The sequence below is a fragment of the Arvicola amphibius genome, chromosome 14 (genome assembly GCF_903992535.2).
Source record: "Arvicola amphibius chromosome 14, mArvAmp1.2, whole genome shotgun sequence".
Taxonomy (NCBI): domain Eukaryota; kingdom Metazoa; phylum Chordata; class Mammalia; order Rodentia; family Cricetidae; genus Arvicola; species Arvicola amphibius.
This window is the reverse complement of record NC_052060.1, coordinates 44,266,243-44,285,515: the sequence shown is the minus strand read 5'-3', so window position 1 is coordinate 44,285,515 and position 19,273 is coordinate 44,266,243. Positions and strand designations below refer to the sequence as shown.

Here is a 19,273-nt window from a genome sequence, read left to right as displayed (position 1 = left end):
AAACACTTCCGAGTTAAGGCATCATCCTTCTGATGTGTCTAACAACTGTAATTTATCTTCTTCTAACTTAAAGAACTGAAATTTAACAAGACCAGCCACTGCGGTCTCAAACCTGCAACCCTAGCACACTGCCAGGGAGCTGAAGCAGAAGGAACATGAGCTCAAGATCAGTCTAGGCTAAGCAGCAAGAGCTGGTCTAAAAACAAAAACAAACAAACAAAAAAGGGTAAAGAAGGACAAGGGGCATTGAAGCTTAAATCAGATCTGAAGGTCCGGTCTCTGTAGTTCCAATGAGCTGGATCTGTATAGGAGCAGTCGCGGACACTGGCAATAGCTGCCTGATAGACCTGACATGTTTAATACAAAATGGCTTTACAATGATGTATTAAAAACTTCAAATAAAATTCATTTCCTCAAATTTTTAAGACCTATTTCAGCTCAGAGACAGACAGCCTCGTGGCACTGACCGCTTGCTCGCTGAGTTACACACTTTCTCTTTAGTCTTACTGCAGCCTCGCGCTTACGCAACGGGAGTGGCATCGTTGCGTGGCTTCTCCCCACTGAGCCAAACTGTTACTGAGCAACTTGTTCACATAAGCATCTTCTCTATCAAGTCAGTGTGCCTTCCTGAGGAAGATCCCTTGTGTATAAATAAAACAAAACACAAAATGGCATGGTGCAGCTCTGGCCTCTCACCTGCCGCCTCACTAGAGCCACGTGTGTGAAGCCTGTTGCAAACATACACACTACGCAACTAGGCAACTTACATACGAGGGACTGATGGAAATATTTCAAATAACTTAGGGATTTCACTTAGAAGAATGCTTCATAATTAGTCCCAGAAGGGATTTTTATGTATACAATTTATATTAGATAGACATAGTTTATATTATATAGAATTTAAAAGATACAGTAAAGTTATTGGTTTAGAGAATCAATCTGTAATGCTGGAGGTGATGCTTCTAAAGAAATTCATCTATTCATAAGGAACGTGATCGTAAATATGGCTGGACCCTCAGTCAAGGCTAACTCTGCAGTCACTTCATTCCATCTGTAAAGAAGCCCACGCTTTTACTAGTCTTCACAAGTCCCCAGCCTCCTCAACAGCCTTCCCTCCAGTCTCACATAAGAGAAGATGACAGGCGTTCCCGCGAGTCTCTGCCTGCCCAACTCTGATAGCATGTCTGCTCTTCCACCATTAGTGCTCGCTCATTCTTTCATTCTCAGGATGTCCCAGAAGCACATCCCCTCACCTTTGGGGAAAATGAAAACAAGCACACATACACACACATAGGCATGCACGCAAGCACACTTACACCAATGCTAAAACAAATATACCTCCCTTATTCATTGAAGTTCCTCTCTTGGGGGCTCTCGTATGTGTGTTCTCCCTCCCTATAAGGGAGAGGAACTATAGACTTAAAAAAAGCAATAACACCACATCTAGAAGAACATCATTTTCTAAAATGTGCAGCTGTAGTTTTGTTTGTTGGTGACACTTCCAAGCAAATAAGTGATTCTATTTGGGGGGAAGAGTCACAAAAATCACAAACAAGACAATTCAATTTGTAATTAGAAAATTCATGGATTAGTTGAAGAGATGTCTTAATGGTTAAGAACATTTGCTACTCCTCCAGAGGACCCAGGTTCAGTTCTAAGCACCCACAACCATCTGTAGCTCCAGTTCCTGGGGGATCAGATGCTCTTTTCTGGCCTCTACAGGCACCAGGCATGCATGTAATGTACATATATACGTACATGTAAAACACTCATCCATATAAAATAAAAGTAAATAAATACAAACAAAGAGAAACAAGATTCCCGGGGCGTGCTCTCCCAGTGTAATGTAATGCCTACAGGAAAACAACCTGTTTTAGGAGACAGTTTCAAGCATACTGCTTTCTTATCGCTTGTCCCCACAAAAAGCCAGGAGCAATCTCTCACTCACTTATTTAGTTAATTCTGACAAGGTGCGGCCTTGTGGAAGTGGTCGGCAGCCTTTGAAATGCTTGCTACCGCTCACATCAGTCACGTCCTCTTTCATGGCTGCACCCTGACTAGGGAGTATGTTTTCTTCATCATCATTTTCTTCATCGTGATTTCAGACACAATGATACAATAGAGTTTTAGTATGCACATATAGAGGGGGAAAATATGATAGAAATATATCAATGTTAGACTCAAGACATTGTGACAAGCGGCTTTCATCACTGATAAAATCTGAGTCTCAGAGTATATGTCATAGAAATTACGCTGCATGAGGAAAGGAAGCGTCTAAAGGACAGGAGACGTGGACCCACCCTGCTGCTTTCCTGGCTTCCTCACATCAGGTCACAATGCCATGGGATCCACCTTCCTGATTCGTCACCTCCAGAGTCCATCACCTGCCAGCACCAGCTGCCCAGGAGAGCAACATCAGGACACTTTCCTTAGCTTCCACAGGAGCCGGACAGGGGTGGTACACACCTTTAATCCCAGCACTTGGGGGGCAGAAGCAGGCAGATCTCTGGGTATTTGAGGCCAGCCTGGCATACAGAGCGAGCTCCAGACAACCAAAATAAATAAATAAATAGATAAGTCACCCAAAACTTCCACAGGAAACAAAATAATCTATTCTGAAGTATTTCATACCTCTTAGCTTAGCCTTTTTTTCAAGAAAACCCTTTCTTATTTATAAAATTAGTAACACAGTATTTCTAAAATCAAGTTTCTCGCTGTTCAGCTCCACCCCACTCTGCTGCCTACAAGAGAGTATGAAGAGAGACCCAGAGGAGACAACCAGACAGGGCACTGTGGTGTCTGTATACAAAGGCAGTCTCACAGAACTGGAAAGGAAAAAAGAGGGTGCTAAGGCAGGAAGTGTAAAGCATTGCTGCCCTGACTCTCAATTTTCCTCCTATGAAACGCTTCCATTTTCAACTGTATATGACAACACAGCAATTCATCTTACCCATCCTACTGGTCAAACAACACATAGAATCAACGCTGAAGTCATTACTTTACACTTGGGTCGTATTGTCAATTTAGAAGAATGGAACCTTCCGCAGAGCTTTGTAAAGACTGACCTCACCAAGACTCTGAAGCACCGGAAGCCTTGGGAACACCTTTGTTTCCTCTCTATGCAACTGTACCTTCCTCTGGCATTATGACATCAGTTAAGTTTGATCAGAATCAATGATCAAACATCATCTCATTACCTGAGAACTCCGTCTACTTGGTCTTTGGTGTAGACTTTTCCTCCTTCACCACTACTCGGGGTGCCGTCCTTTGTGCAGGTAGGCTTGCTCTGGTCCCCACCCCCTGGAGGTTTTCGGCAATGTGCGCTGTTTCCAGCGGAGCTTCCATTTTTCATAATTATTTCCAATAATGCTGTGGGAAGACAGACAAAGGGAACTGTACCTACTTCCATCAGGACACAGATACGCAACTCCACAAGAAAAGAAAGCAGACAAATTGCAATGATGCTTTCCAAAAAGATTTAACATGGCTTCCTCCTCCTTCTTTAGGGCTGTTGGGGTAGGGGTGGCATTGTTTTGTTTTCCCTTTTATTTAGACAGGGTCTTGCTATTCATTTGGACTGACCTAGACTCCTGTGGCCCATACTGGCTTTGAACTCTCAATTCTGTCTGAGTTTCCAAGATTACAGGTACAAACCACCAATTAAGGCTCTACAATGTCAAACAACAAACCTCCTGCTGCTGGGTGTGGTGGCGCACACCTTTAATCCAACACTTGGGCATAGAAGTAGACAGATCTGTGAACTCCAGGCCAGTCAGAGCTGCACAGTGCAACCCCGTCTCAAAAGCAAAACCAAACAAATAGTAAACATTAGTGATTCTTATAGTGCATGACTGTCTACAGACATTAACTGTCACTTGGGAGAGTTCAAAGACATGTGACATTAATAACTAGAAATCACTAGCATCTAATTGTCATTACATGCTTATCACACAGTAAAACTAGAGAAATCCCTAAAAGATATCATTTCAAAGTAATTAATGAGACTATTTTAAAAAAAAAAAAGGTAGGCAGATCTCTGAATCCAAGGCCAGCCTGCTCTACAGAGTGAGTTCCAGGACAGGACAGCCAGGGATACACAGAGAAACCCTGTGGGGTGCGGGGAGGGGGGGCGGGGGGGTGACGACAAGCAACAACAAAAAAAGAAGCATAAATTAGATTTCTATTTACTTCTTAGCAGCAACAATGGGAACAAAGGATATTGGAATACAATCTTTTTTTTTCCTTTTTTAAATAAGATCTTTAAAGTAGAAAACCTAATTGTCAACTTGAGCTGAGCAGTAAGATTCTTTCAAATACACAAAATGGAAACATTTAAAGAGGCTGGAGGGGCAGCTTAGGAGTGCTCACTGCTCCTGCAGGGGTCCAGGTTCAGCTGCCAGCATCCATATCAGGTGGCTCACAGTCACCTACACTCCAATTCCAGAGGATCCACCACCTTATGGAACCTGCACACATCGTTGAGAAAACATGCACTAAAGAAAGAAACTGCACTGTTTACATTTCAGACAGAAGGAAACTGTGTCCTTGAGGGCAGAGGTGCAAGCATGAACAGTGATCCATCTGTGTGGATAAATGTAAACACTAAAGACAGAACAGCAATAATGTCTAGGGTTTACTTTCATAATCTGAGAAACAGAGGCTAACGGCAGGGTGGAAGGAATGACTAGGTGAGGTCGGTCAATACATTCCCAGTGGTTAAAGATAAATGGTGCAATACGATTAATTTTACTATTGTCGTGTGTGTGTGTGTGTGTGTGTGTGTAAAGTATGAAATTTTCCATAAAAACTAAAATTAAACAGTACGTAATTAAACTTAGGACAAAAGAATAGGAAGATTCACCAGGATGGTAGTTTGAACAAAACTCAGTCCGATAACCAACAACTTAACTAAGGGTAACTTCAAATTTATTCAGCTTGAACTAGGAGATGTTAAATCAACTGATGCTGTGGTTTGCTTGTTTGTTGTTTAAGACAGAGACTCAAGTAGCTTAGGCTGGCCTAGAACTAGCAGCAAAGGCTGATTTTGAACTTCTTATCCTCCTGCCTCAGCCACCCAGTGTTGGCTTTACACGTGTGTGCCAGCATGCCACACAAGTGTGCTAGGGATTTAGGCTTCTGTATAGTAGGCAAGCTCTCTACCCACTGAGATACATCTCCAGTGCTAGCGCTCTCTCTCTCTCTCTTTCTCTCTCTCTCTTTCTCTCTCTCTCTCTCTCTCTCTCTCTCTCTCTCTCTCTCTCTCTCTCTCTCTCTCTCTCTCCCCTCCCCCCTCTCTTTCTGTAAACACAAAAGAATGAAAACTGGAAGCCTTATATCTAGATGATAAAGTTACTTCTTCCAATCTCAAAAAAACAGTGTCATATGTATGAACTACAATCTAGGAGCAGCTGTGCTCACCTTTAAAGAATAAATCAATTATAAAACTGTAACTTAAGGCTGGGAATGGTGGTCCACACTTTTAATCCCAGCACTCCAGACATAGAGGCAGGAGCATCTCTGTGAGTTTGAGGTCAGTCTGGTCTACACAGCAATTCTGGGCCAGCCAGGGCTACAAAGTGAGACCTTGATTCAAAAGGAAGAGAGGGAGGGAAAGAGGGAGGAAGGAAGGAAAAGGGAAGAGGAAGAAGTAACTTAAATCACAAGTAGGCTGCAAAGCAAAACAAAAATCATCATGCATAATGATAAAAAGAGACAAATATTTATCACAAAATGAACCATCCAGACAGTGAGATACTATTTGGAAATAAAATGACACTAAATATTAGCATGCCTACCACACAGATGACAGAGAACACATTCTGCTAATCCAGTGAAGCCAGGCACAAAAGACCACATACTACATGGTTCTATGGATATGAAAAGCACAGGCCTGGAGATGTGGTGCATAGGCAGAGCTGGCCTAGCGAGCCTTGGACTGAATCTCCAGGAACACTGGAGTTGGGTGGGAGCCTGGGAAGGCTGGGCATACAGAGGGAGGAGAAAGGGAAGGAGAGAAAACAAACAGAGCAGGTAAACACACACTTAGAAAGCAGATTGGTTTCTGCCAAGGGCAGGGGTTAGTGGGTCAGAGGAACCTCAAATGACACAAGGCATCCAATAAGCCATTTTATTTCCAAGGTTTGGAAGTGTTCCAAAATTATGGCATGAGTTGCACAATTCTGTGAATCCACTACAAACCCACTTAAGTCTGTACTTTCAATGAGTTAATTATTTAGTATGCACATTATATCCAGAAAGCTACTATACATATATAATATTAGTTATATATTTAAAAACTCCAACTGCTGTTGTCAGATTTGCAAAAACATATCTATTACTTATATAATTCTTTTACCATGGCTAACAGATGAGAGGTCACCAAAGAAAGAAACTGTATTTTATGACAATCTAATTGGAGGTGATATAGTAATCAAATAGTTATTAACAAGAAAAATAAAAGACCTACCATATAGCTACCTTCCAGCTGGAGTTCAGCCTGCATTTAATATAACCACAGTGGAATCAGAATAGTCTATGCAGCAAGTAGTGATCCACGACATGTAAATAGCAAAACTTAAAAAAAAAACTAATGCAGATGAAGTAGATCTCAAACCCAAATCCTCCTGCCTCTGCTCCTCGGTACTAGGATTACAGGAGTGTATCACCATACCAGGTCAGGAACTTAAAATTTAAATCTCTCTAAATTTTGAATAAAGCCAAAGAGAATTAAGTACCAAAATCATAACCTCATGTACAAAATCCCCTAATATATGATGACAGGAACAAACCATCAACTGCTAAAAAGGTATGTGTGGATACTAAGTGTCTATGTGAGAAGCAAAAAACAGTACATGGGCATTTGCCAAGCTCACAGACCTGAAAAAGAGAAACCAAATAACCAACAGGCATTGTAGGTAAAGCCAAGGAGATACCTGACAAGATGGGTTTCACCCACTTATAAGAGCAGGAGAGCCTGGTCCACACTTACAATGAAACTGCGGTGACCAGGATCCTCACTGAAAGGGGAAGGCACAACTAAATCAGCCAATGAAAAGGGGGGTGGGGAGGACAGGATGGGTGACTCCTTCCCTGAGTAGGTGACATACTTTAAACACCAGACAAAGACAGAAGCATCTCTGTATAGTTGGAAAGGCTAAATAAACAAACATTACATAAGGAAGTAATGTAAGCAATTAGTAAAATAAATACATACGAAAAGAAAATGATAGTGCTCAAATGATGCAAAGGATTGGTATGAGAAAAAGTCACTAAGTGTGACCTCCAAAGTAACCGTGTGCACCAGAAAGCCTTGACAAGCCAGTGAAGGAGACTGCTCTACAGGAGCAGTCAGAACTGCAACGCAGAAATCACGACTTACCAGATCCCAGGTGAGGAAACACAGGCAAAGAGTGAGGATGGCTCAGCAGATGAAGATGCTGCCAAACTGACCTGACCACCTGAGTTCAAATCCCAGAACACACAGGAAGGTGGAAGGAAACAGCCAACTCCATAAAGTTGACATGCACAAGCACACATACATGCACACACATACATGCAATACACACACACACACACACACACACACACACACACACACTAAAAGAATATGAAATCAAAGGGTAAAAATATCCATTCAAAAACACAGGGTTGGCTGGGCATGGTGGGTCAGGCCTGTAACGCCGGCACTCAAGACAGCAGAGCCAGAGTCAGAAAAACTACCACTTGCTCGGCCAGCCTGATCTACACAGTGAGTTCTGGGCCAGCCCAGGCTAACAGTGAGACCATGATTAAGTCAGCTAAGCTGGGCGTGAGGGTAGACCTGTAACACCAGTGCTTGGGGAGCTGCAGCAAGAGCAGCTCAAGTTTAAGCTTGGGCTATACTATCCTGTCATTTAAAAAAGGCCAACCTGGAGAAAACAAAGTTACTTAAAACAACAGATAGTATCATACAGAGGAATAAGACATACAAAGGTAGAAAACTTCAAAATTGAAAAATAAAAATTTTGAAGGAAAGTAGTGGATAGTGAAGATGAAGAAAAGTTAACACATGGAAATAGACATCGTGAAGAAAAATATAACAAGAAATAAAAGAAACTAATTAGATGACTTCTGACATATAAACAAAACATCTACATGACATAATAAAATACCAGACATCCTAAGAGTAAACAACACCCGAGATACACTCAAGTAAAGTTAGCTGAGTATCCACACAAAAACAAAGCAAACAAACCAATCAATCAATCAAATGATTTATATGGAAGAAAAGTTAGACCATCCTCGGACTTTTTCCATCACTGGCACTTGCACAAGACCCTGGAGTATCCTCCTTGCATACCCCAGAAAATGAAGTGTGAGCTAATGACTCACTACTCACTGACATGTTAACCCTGACGGTCCACTTGACAGGCTCCAGGATGACTGACAGGCAAGTCTCTGAACATGTCTGTGAGGGATTCTCCAGATGAGCTTAAGTGGGGTAGGCAAAGCCCCTCTACATTTGGGCAACACGGTTCTATGCCATGGGCTCAGTTCCTGCACTCCATGACAAGGGGAAAGCAAGCTGAGGACCAGCATCCATCTCTCTGTTTCCTGATACATGTAACTGAGCAACCTCCAGGTCCCGCTGCCAGGATTCCCTACTACAGTGGGCTTGACTTGAGACAAATAAGCCCCCTTCCTTAAATTGCTTTTATTGGGTATATTATCCCAGCAACATGGAGAGTAACAATACAGCCACCAAACTTCAACAGTAAAGTCACAGTAAACTGCCTTCGGCATTCTAGAAGTTAAGGAACGTAGTTCTACAAACTCACCCTGTGACCCACTAGGAAACAAGCTTCAGAAATCCAAAATAATGACATATACCCTAACATGAGGACTGGTGGCAAACATCACTGGATATTTGTAGAATTAAGACTGAATTACAGTTGAGAGAGGATGTTGGGCAATAATACTGTGTTCTGACACTAGAAATATTCTTTAACTAGTGGGCTAGAAAGCTACAAGTTTTCTCATTCCTTCCATTCCTTTTGTCAGCTAAGGTTTGCAGGACCTAGGCTTGGGTCAAGAAACAGCTTTGGGATCAAACTGGCAATCACTGCCAAACACGAGACTGAGTTTGACATAGCCTGCATCCATGGGGTGAAGGAGTTGATGTACAACACATAACAATAAGAACTAAGTGGCGGCTGCATTTCTCGGTGAACAGCAGCAATGACATGGAAATGAAGACCGCGAGTGTGGGGGTCTGAATGTTCAGTCACCAGGGAGTGGCACTCTCTGAAAGGATCAGTGCGGTCATGCTGGAAGAAGTGTGTCACTGGGAGTGGGCTTTGAGGTTCAATAGCCCAAGCCAAACCCACAGTGTCTTTCTCTTCCTGCAGATCAGTATGTAGCTCTCAGCTACTGCTCCAGCTCTATTCCTGTCATGCCTGCCGCCATTATGATAATGAACCAAGACTCTGAAACTGTAAGGATGTCAGCAGTTAAATGCTTTCACTTATAAGAGTTGCCATGGTCATGGTGTCTCTTCACAACAATAGACAGTGACTAAGACAATGGGAATGAACAATGTTGCACTAGACTGAAAAAGAGAGGTGAGTACGTGTATATGTGTGTATATGTGCGTTACAAACACCAAAACATATATAAATTTAGAATAGTCATTACTCATAATGGAATGCCAGCACAAACAACAGATATACATTCATGTATATCTATGTATTTCCCAGCTCTGTCTACAAAGAGGACTGGACACAATGCTATTGCTATAGCAATGAACTTATCTATCTCAGTGCCTGTATATAATGTACTAAAAGAAGTCAGGCATGGTGGGGAACTGATTCCTTTGGACAGAAAATATAAAACTCGTTTGGGCTACAAAGTAAAGAAGTTCAATAAATGATGAAGATATGTCAAAAAGACTCAGGAGCCAGCTTTAAAAGGACACCCACTGATTAACTATGGACGCCAAAGTAATGATGATGAAGGTTAAATGGGAATCCATGAATTCATTCAGAACAGAAAGATTAAAGGGCAACTAAAAAAATCTAGAAAGAATGATAGAATTAAACCCCACTTTTTAAAACAATTACCAGAACTTAATTAAGGGGAAAAAAATCATTGCTGTACATTACAAAGAGGTGGAAAGCTTGTTGAAAGGAATGTGTGTGATATTTGTATGGTTGCAATGATTTCCCCCATGAAATATTAATTACAATGAGGAACAGCCAACTTTATAGTAGAAAACTGGCAATCAACATCTTAACTGGAAGATCAAGTAATCTCACTAGGAAAGGCCAATTAAAATCACATGTCTCTTGGGGGCTGGAGAGATGGCTCAGTGGTTAACAGCACTGCTTGCTCTTCCAAAGGTCTTGAGTTCAATTCCCAGCAACCACACGGTGGCTCACAACCATCTGTAATAAGATCTGGTGCCCTCTTCTGGTTTGCAGGCATACATGCAGACAGAATACTAAGAATGCTGTATACATAATTAATAAATAAATCTTTTTTAAAAAAATCACGTGTCTCGACAATCAACAGCTTAACTGGAAGATCAAGAAGTCTCACTAGAAAAGGCCAGATTAAAATCACATGTCTCTTGACAATCAACAGTTTAACTGTAAAATCAAGTAATCTCACTAGGAAAGGCCAGATTAAAATCACATGTCTCTTGACAAGCTACAGCAAGAACAAAACATCGCTTCTATGATCTTCCTGCAAAAAACTGTATGAGAAAATAGCAATCAAACCAAATTTCAGGGAATTCTACAAAATAACTAATTATACTCATCAAAAATGTCAAAATCAAGAAGCAAAATGTACGTCAAGATTTACAGACTATCTAATGGCCCCCACCCCCTAAAAAAACCAACACAGGGCTGGAGAGGGGGCAGCTTAGAGGTTGAGAGCACAGAGTGCTCTCACAGATGACCCAGGTGTGGGTCCAGGACCCACAGGTGCTAACAACCATCATAACTCCAGTTCCAGAGGATGGAATGTCCCATTTTGGTCTCTGCAGGTACTCCATGGTGCACAAACATTCAAGTAGGCAAGACACTTGTGCACAGATAAATATAAGGATAAATAAATCTATTTAAAATATTTAAAAGGGCTGCAGAGGCCTAGCTCAGTGACAGGGAGCACCTGCTACTCTTGCAGAGGGCCTGGGTTTGATCTCAGCACCCACATGGCTGTTCACAACTGTCTGTAACTCCATTTCCTGGGAATCTGACACCTTCTCGTATCCTCTGAAGGCTCCTCAACAATATGGTGCACATAAGCTCATACGTGCTTATACACATAAACATAAATAAAAATCACCTAATAAAAATATTTTAAATGTTAAAACACAACAATGACCCCCAATTTTTATCATAAGAGACACAATGGGTCCACTGTCAGAATGTAAATGAATGCATGAACTAACAGCCTAAATGTGATTATTATCATGTGGTTATGTACAGATGCTCGCATCTTATAAAATATACAGAGAACTATCTGCAATGAGACCGTTTGTCTACAGCCACTCTAGGTGGCTCAGGGAAAATAGACAAATTGTATGTGTGTGTAAAACAGAGGATAACTATAGCACACAAAATTCATAAAAACTTGAACCCTAACGTTTGGAGGGTTCATTATTATTCAGGATAGCCTTGCATTACTTTATAGTCAGCATCACTTAATCACAGGGACGTGTCCTGACGTGTTCTAAGGCAGTTCCACCATTGTGGGAACACAGAGTGAGTGCACTTGCTAATCTCAGGTGCAGCTCTCCAAATATGACATCACAGCTCTAAGAACCAGGACATAGCTAAGGAAAATAGAAACACAGGCTAAAAACTGTTTAAGCAAAGACTGAATGCTTACCTTGATTGGAAGGAACGATATACACTCATAGGCTGACTACCTTTAAAAAGACAACACAGGCCTCGCGGTGGTGGTGCACACCTTTATTCCCAGCACTTGGGAAGCAGAGGCAGGCGGATCTCTGTGAGTTTGAGATCAGCCTGGTCTACAGTGTGAGTTCCAGGACAGCCAGGACTGTTACACAGAGAAACCCTGACTCAGAAAAAAAACAAACAAAAAACAACAACAAAAAGGGCAACAAACTAGCAAGACACAGTGGCACAAAACTTTAGTACCAACACTCAGGAGACTCAGGAGATAGAGGTAGGCAGATCTCTAGACCAGTTTCAACAAACAAATACCGGGCAGTGGTGATGAATGCCTTCAACCCCAGCACTCAGGAGGCTGAGGCAGGTGGATCTCTGTGAGTTTGAGGCCACTCTGGTCTACAGAGTGAGTTCCAGGACTGGCTCCATAGTTACTGAAACCCTGTCTCAGAAAACCAAAACAAAAGCATACAGACAGATGAAACACACACACACACACACACACACACACACACACTGCATTTCACAACCCTGTGCTTTTAATAGAGTCCCAAACAATGAACAACCTAGTAGTCTCAGTGTCCCTAGTACTTGTACTGTGATGCTGAAATACCATTTTCCACTAAAAGAAACCAAGATTATAAGACATAGGGTTAGCCAGGCAGTGGTGGTGCACGCCTTTAATCCCAGCACTCCAGAGGCAGAGACAGGAGGATCTCTGAGTTCAAGGTCAGTAGTGAGTTCCAAGGATAGCCAAGGCTATATACTGAAACCCTATCTCAAGAAAGTAACTGAATAGTAAATAATAAACTTTATTTTATTGTTGACATGCTGAAGACATCCTTTTACAGCAATAAATATATGTCCTAATCATCATTTTCACAGGGGAAATGCAGCTTGTTTTGCCAATTCTCATTTGTAGAGATCTACATTCCTCAAAAAGAAATTTATAGTTAATTTAACTTTGGACATGCTTTATCTGTGGGTGTATCAACATAGACCACATTACATGTAACCACATGTAACTATAAAAGTTTTATTTGGGGCTGAAAAGATGGTAAACAGTTACGAGCACTGGCTGCTCTCCCAGAAACCTGAGTTTGGGTCCTAGGACCTAAATGGCAGCTCACAGCCATCTGTCACTCCAGACCACCTCCTCAGCCCTAAACATACATACACATGTACTCCCACACATGGGCGACTCACAAAACTAAGTAAGCAAGTTATTTTATAAAGACAAACGAGGCTCTCAAAGGGACGGTGGGCTGGGAACATACCTTACTTGGAGAGTGCTTGTCTAGCATGCATGAAGCCCTAAATTGACCCCAGCAGCACACAAACCAGGTGTGGTGGTGCACACATATAATCCCAGCAGTGGCAAAGTGGAGGCAGGAGGATCTGAAGTTAAAGGTTATCCTTAGCTACCTATAGGAACACGGAACTATAGAAATCACACCATCATTCCCATTTCCACCGGACGCTCGTTCTCCTCTAGAACGGAAATGCCATGCAAGAAGATTTTTGTCACATTATCTACTTACTCCTAAAACACTGTCTGGGACTAGGGAGACGGCTCAGCTTGCAAGTGTCTGTAACTGCAGTTCAAGGGAATTCAAAGCCCTCCTCCCACCTCTGAGAGCACCAAGCATACACACGGTGCACAGACATACATGCAGGAAAAAAATCCAAACATGTAAAATCAAAATAAAACAAAACTCTGCATGGCACAGAGAAGTGTGTGGTCAATAACTATCTGTTGAATAAATAAACTCTCATTGTTTAGACAAGAAAACTGTAGCTCAGGAAGTGGAGATTTCTGTCTAAGGCGTAAGTTTAAACTCAAGTTTAACTCTTTCCTCAGCGCTAACATCTGAAACAGACTCACTACCAGTGGAAATTCGGAAGTCATTTCCTAACACTTAACTGGATGATACAGAAATAATTGTTTTAAATGTTCTCATCACTGAATTTTAATTAAGCCAATTAGGAAAAGAATGGAATGCTCTTAAAGGAAACAGGATGTATAATGATAAGGATACACATGATGTTTAAAAACCTGACCAGTTTAGGTGAGACAAAAGCAGGAACACTTTTCAGTTCTGTATTAAATACAAAGTAACGAGACAAAAAAAAAGCAGAGAAATAGGCATCACCTCCCCCATGGCTGAATAAACTAAAAGGATTACTGTAACTGTTATTAAGCGGGTAGCATGTACAGACTATCCACCCACTTAAGCCTATCTGTTCACTCATTACAGTGGATGCTGAATGGGCTTCTCTGTGGTTGAATGCCATCATTTGAGTCAAAGTGCTACCACATTCTTGAAAAGAATAAAAACGCTCTTCTCAAACAACAACAAAAAACCTATACTAGCCAGACATGGTTGCACACACATGCCTTCATCTTAGCCCTTGGGGGGGCGGCAGCAGGTGTGTCTCTGAGTGCAAGCTCTACATAGTGAGTACCAGGCCAACTGAAGATACATTGTGAGATCTATCTCATTAAAAGGAAAAAGAGTTGGGTGGTGGCAGTGTACATACCTTTAATCCCCGTACTTGGGAGGCAGAGGCAGGTGGATCTCTGAGTTTGAGGCCAACATGGTCTACAGAGCAAGCTTCAGGACAGGCTCCAAAGTACAGAGAAATACTACTTTCTCAAAAAAGCAAGGGGGGGAAAAAGGAAGGAAAAGAAGGAGAACAGATAAAGAAAGAAAGAAAGAAAGAAAGAAAGAAAGGAAGGAAGGAAGGAAGGAAGGAAGAAACTACACTTCAAAGTAGCCTCCGATTACTATGAAAATCTAAAAATTGAAACACCAGTGTGTGGGGCCAGAAGGATGACTCAGTGGTTCGTCACTTGTTGCTTTGCTACAGGACCTGGGTTTGGTTTCAGCACCCACATAATGGCTCACAAACCATCCTTAAATCCAGGCCTAGGGGATCTGATGACCTCTTCTCCTCTCCGTGGGCCCATTCAGGCAAAGCACATACACAAAATGAAAATAAACTAACACGACACAAACAATGCGAACAAAGCCTCAGAGTGGTGGCGCTGTGTCCTTCTCCCCAACGCTAACCCACACAGACTACGCAAGCACACAAAGGGAACTCTAAGCCGGGCGGTGGTGGCACACGCCTTTAATCCCAGCACTTGGGAGGCAGAGGCAGGCGGATCTCTGTGAGTTCGAGACCAGCCTGGTCTACAAGAGCTAGCTCCAGGACAGGTCCTAAAGCTGCAGAGAAACCCTGTCTCGGGAAAAAAAAAAAAAAAAAAAAAAAAAAAAAAAAAAAAAAGGGAACTCCGAGGTGAGCATCTGAAGTCTGTGCGAGTCGATAACCTCACAGGCAAGAACGGTCTCAACTACAACATGGAAAACGATAGCGTCCTTCATCCATCTCAGTATCAAACTTTTCATCAGTGAAAACACTTGCCAGCTTATTAACGTGTTTTATCCGATTACCTTCTTACTTGATAGGAAATCCTAAGAGAACAAAAATCCTGGAGCATAACTAGAATTAATCTTGTGGCTCCCCATCATCATAAGAATAATGGAAAGGAAAACACAATATTTTCTTTTGCCATAGTACAAGCAGATCCAAAGATGATCCAGTCAACTTCCTGAGTTGTTTGGATCATCACTCAAAAGCTCCAATTTCCCCCATACAGAACCTTTATCAGGGTCCTTCAAGAACATTCCAGATGTTTCTCTCGTTTGAGGTCTTATTTAACTCCCATAAACATCTCCTAGGAATACTCTAAAAGACAGTTTTTCACAGAACAGTCACACGACTTTATTTTGGGTCACATCAACTCTGTGATGACATCCTAATTTTGCATATAATTAAAGCTTAGAATAGCTAAATATCTTGCCCCTGGTTATAGAGACGGCAGACGAAGTCTGCATTTGAACTGTTTTTAGACTACTCCACGATTATACCCAACCACTTTATTTGACAATTACCCAGCATTCTTGTTAATATCTTTCTACCCGACTTTCTCTCCTCCATACATTAATTGTTCCTATACCCATGTCCTTCAGAGCAACAACGATGCTGTACTTTTACAGTGTCCATTAGGAGATTTATCCTAGCTGTTTACATGATAGAAGCATGGCCAGCTGTAAGTTTGGACTAGCTTTAAGGATGCTGAGATGGTTTCACTTGTGAAACAGAGAGGATAGTCAAAATGTATTCGATGCTTTTTAACCGCCCGTTCTTGCCCTAGAAGTACCATGGGATCCGTACACTGTCTCTGCTGCACACACGAAAGGCCAAGCACAAGAGTCTGTCTACCTTGAGAAAGGGAGCTGGGTGGTGAAGAACCAGGCCTGCAAAGCAGGTGACCTGGCCTAGAGGTTCTGCTTCTTTACTGTTAGAACGGCTCCTCCAGCACCAGATGACAGCTAGCTGCAATCTATCTACATAGTACAAGGGATGCGAGAATAATTTCTGTCAATGAGTTCTCGGATGTGGCACCAGAAGCCCAGACAGCACAGCGAAAACTGACAAATGAGACTGACGACCCAAAGCTCAAGCTCCCGGTGACACAGCTGACAGGGTGGGAAGATGGCCCACGGAAGGAAAGAGAAGAGCTGCAAGCTGGAGACGTCAAGGAGTTAATGCCCCAAATATATAGAGTCCCACAGCAATATCAACGAAAACAGTCTGATTTTTAACTGGGCAAGCAACTTAAGAGAATATATAAATCTCCAAAGAATATACAAATGGCCGGATAAACACATGAAAACTGTCCAACATCATTAATCATCAGGGGAAATGCAATCAAAACCTCAGTGAGCTATCATCACGCTACAGTCACTAGAACAGTCACACAAACAAAACAAGCAAACAAAAACAAACTGGGAGTGTTGTGTTGTATCAGACGCTAGGAAACTGGAACCCCCGTGTCTGTCGCACAAAATGGTGCAACCGCTCTGGAAAACAATGTGGTAGTTCCTCAAAAAACAAAATTAGAACTACTCCGTGACCCAATAACCCCACTTCTGGGAATATGCGCAGAACTGAAAGCAGGTCTGTAGACACTGGCGCTGGGAGGGGAGGGCATCACTCACAGCACAGGACGGGTGGAAGGAACCCAAGGCTCCCTGACAGGTAAACGAATAACCTGCGGTGGTGGCCAATGAGGGGGCTCAGACCTGTGCTCCGTCCCCACGTGTGTGGAGAGACCCTTTCCCTCTACAAGGTGTCACCTGATCTCACGCACACATACACACTCCACCCACCCACACACAGTAAGTATCTCCCCAAAAAGAAAATGTGATGTTTGAATGTGCATGTGCACACTCACACCAATGCACGTGTGTATATAAATAATAAAATGTTCTTTAGCGTTTTTTTTTTTAAAAAAGGAAATCTGGCCTGGCGGTGGTGGTGTACGTTTTTAATCCCAGCAACTGGGAGGCAGAGGCAGGTGGATCTCTGTGAGATCTTGTGACAGAGAAATCCTGTCTCAAAAATCCAGAAAAAGAAAAAAAAAAGAAAAAGGAAAAAGAAATCTGTCAAATATTGCAATACAGATGAAATATGAAGTTATTAAGTGAAATAAGGCAAGCATACTGAGTATTCTGCATTTCTCTTAGATCAGGTACCTAATTAGTCTAATCTATAAAGAGTGACATCAGAATGAGGGCTACCGAGAGACAGAGAGTAAAGGGGGCTATCTAACTGGTACGGTAGGGATCCAGGGTGTAAGATAAAGCGCAGATCCTACAGCGCACCAGGTGGAAATACTTAACACTACTGAACTGTACACCTAAGAAGGATTAGGATAACAAATCTTATGTTGCACTCCCTACAATTAAAATGAACTTTTCTTTCACTCTTTTCCTGTCCTAAACCAATGTAACAAAAAAGATAAAGCGAAAAGCACAGAAACAAAAGGCTTCGACAATGCAGAAAGAATGAAGAAAACAGTAAAGTCAAACAGAGGCCCTGTTTATTAAGTTTACTCTTAATTCTCTTAACTTGAGACCACAGTAAAATATCTCCCCATCGGCGAGGCAAACAGTAGTAGTTAAATAAAGACCTTTTGGAGATAAAACTCGGCTACTCCTCTGACTTTGCCACTTTCTGTATGACCTTGAGCAAGGGATTTTCATTCATTCATTCACTAATTCATTCATTCATTCATTGGTCAGAATCTCTGCACAGGGATTAATCTGGTCAAATAATCCTGTACCTGTACATGGGATTGTTCGGAGGAATAAATGAGGGTCCTATAAAATACTAGGCACAACTCTTGGCGCTTTGGGAGTGTTGTGTGGACTGTATTACCTCGAAGCCTAGAGAGTTAGACAATGAATAAGGAGAATTAAAGTGGGGTAAGTCCAAACCCTACTCTTCAGCGATTTACCGAACTTGCGGGTACTTAACGGTGTCATATCAAATCAGACACTAGAAATCATTAATAACTTCACCATCCCTGTCAAAAGTGGAGCTGTCTTGTAAAGGGCTCTCTCCCTCTCCCTGGGAAAAGCAGTGTCATCTAAGGTATTCGAAGATACTTAAGGAACGGCTACATACAGAGCCCGGGGATGGTGAAACCCGATAAGCCACTGGAGTCCCGCTCCTGTCACTTCACAGGGGCCTAGGCTGGTCGGGGGAGGGGACCCGTCACCCAGCACCCCACTGCGCCCGGCCGGTGTCCCCCGAGGGCTGGAGCGGCCGCGGCCCGCGGGGCGGAGGGCGCAGGGGCCGGGGTCACGGCGGGGGCCGGGGCTCACCGCGCGCGGCCGGCAGCGGGTACAGCTTCTCGGCCTTCTGCAGGAAGCGCTGGGCCTTGTCGCGGTTGCCGGCGCTCAGGGCCTCGCGAGCGATCTGCACGCATTTCTCTGCCTCGTCGCGGTTGCCCTCCATGGCTCGCGCCTCCTCGGTGTCGGCGGCCGCGCAGCTGCGAGGGGGGCCCGCCGCGGAGGAGGCGAGGCGGCCGGGCGGGCGGGGCGCGGCACGGCGCGGGGAGGAGCGGGCACCGCGGCGGCGGCGGCGGCCCGGCGACGGGCGGCCTCGCAGCTCCGCCTCCTCACGGCCGCCTCCCCGCCCCCCGCGGCCACAGCGGCGCCAGCCGCGTCCCTCCCCGGCCTGCCGCACTCCGGGTCCCGGCGGTCGTAGCCAGCCAGAGCGGGTAGCCCGGCCCCTAACCCCTGGTGCGGCCTCGGAGCCCGCCTCCCGCGCCCTCGGGGCGGGGACAGGGGACCCGCACTTTCAGTTCGATTCCCAAGGACCCCGAGGCCCCGCCCCTGGGCCTATAGGTCTGGAGAGGCCTCCGGCCTGGCAGCGGAGGCATTGCGGTAGGGGTCCCACAGGTGCGACCTAGGCGTCCAGGGCTAAGAGCCGCCTCCACCCCAGCCCCCCCTTTC

At 43.5% G+C, this 19,273-nt stretch overlaps 1 protein-coding gene across 2 annotated transcripts in view; it reads right to left on the bottom strand.

Annotated features, from left to right (window-relative positions):
* The window catches only part of Dnajb14 (DnaJ heat shock protein family (Hsp40) member B14), a 49,845-nt gene extending 31,012 nt beyond the window's left edge, over nucleotides 1-18,833 (bottom strand). Inside the window, exons 1-2 of one of the 2 annotated variants that reach the window (XM_038311722.1) lie at nucleotides 18,641-18,833; nucleotides 3,198-3,369 (exon numbers count right to left, since the gene is read on the bottom strand). In XM_038311722.1, the coding sequence (XP_038167650.1) occupies nucleotides 3,198-3,369; nucleotides 18,641-18,773 (305 nt within the window). In that variant the 5' untranslated portion in view covers nucleotides 18,774-18,833. The remainder of the gene's footprint in view (nucleotides 1-3,197; nucleotides 3,370-18,640) is intronic. The other variant, XM_038311723.1, reaches the window with a different exon arrangement.
* Between the last annotated feature and the right edge of the window lie 440 nt (nucleotides 18,834-19,273).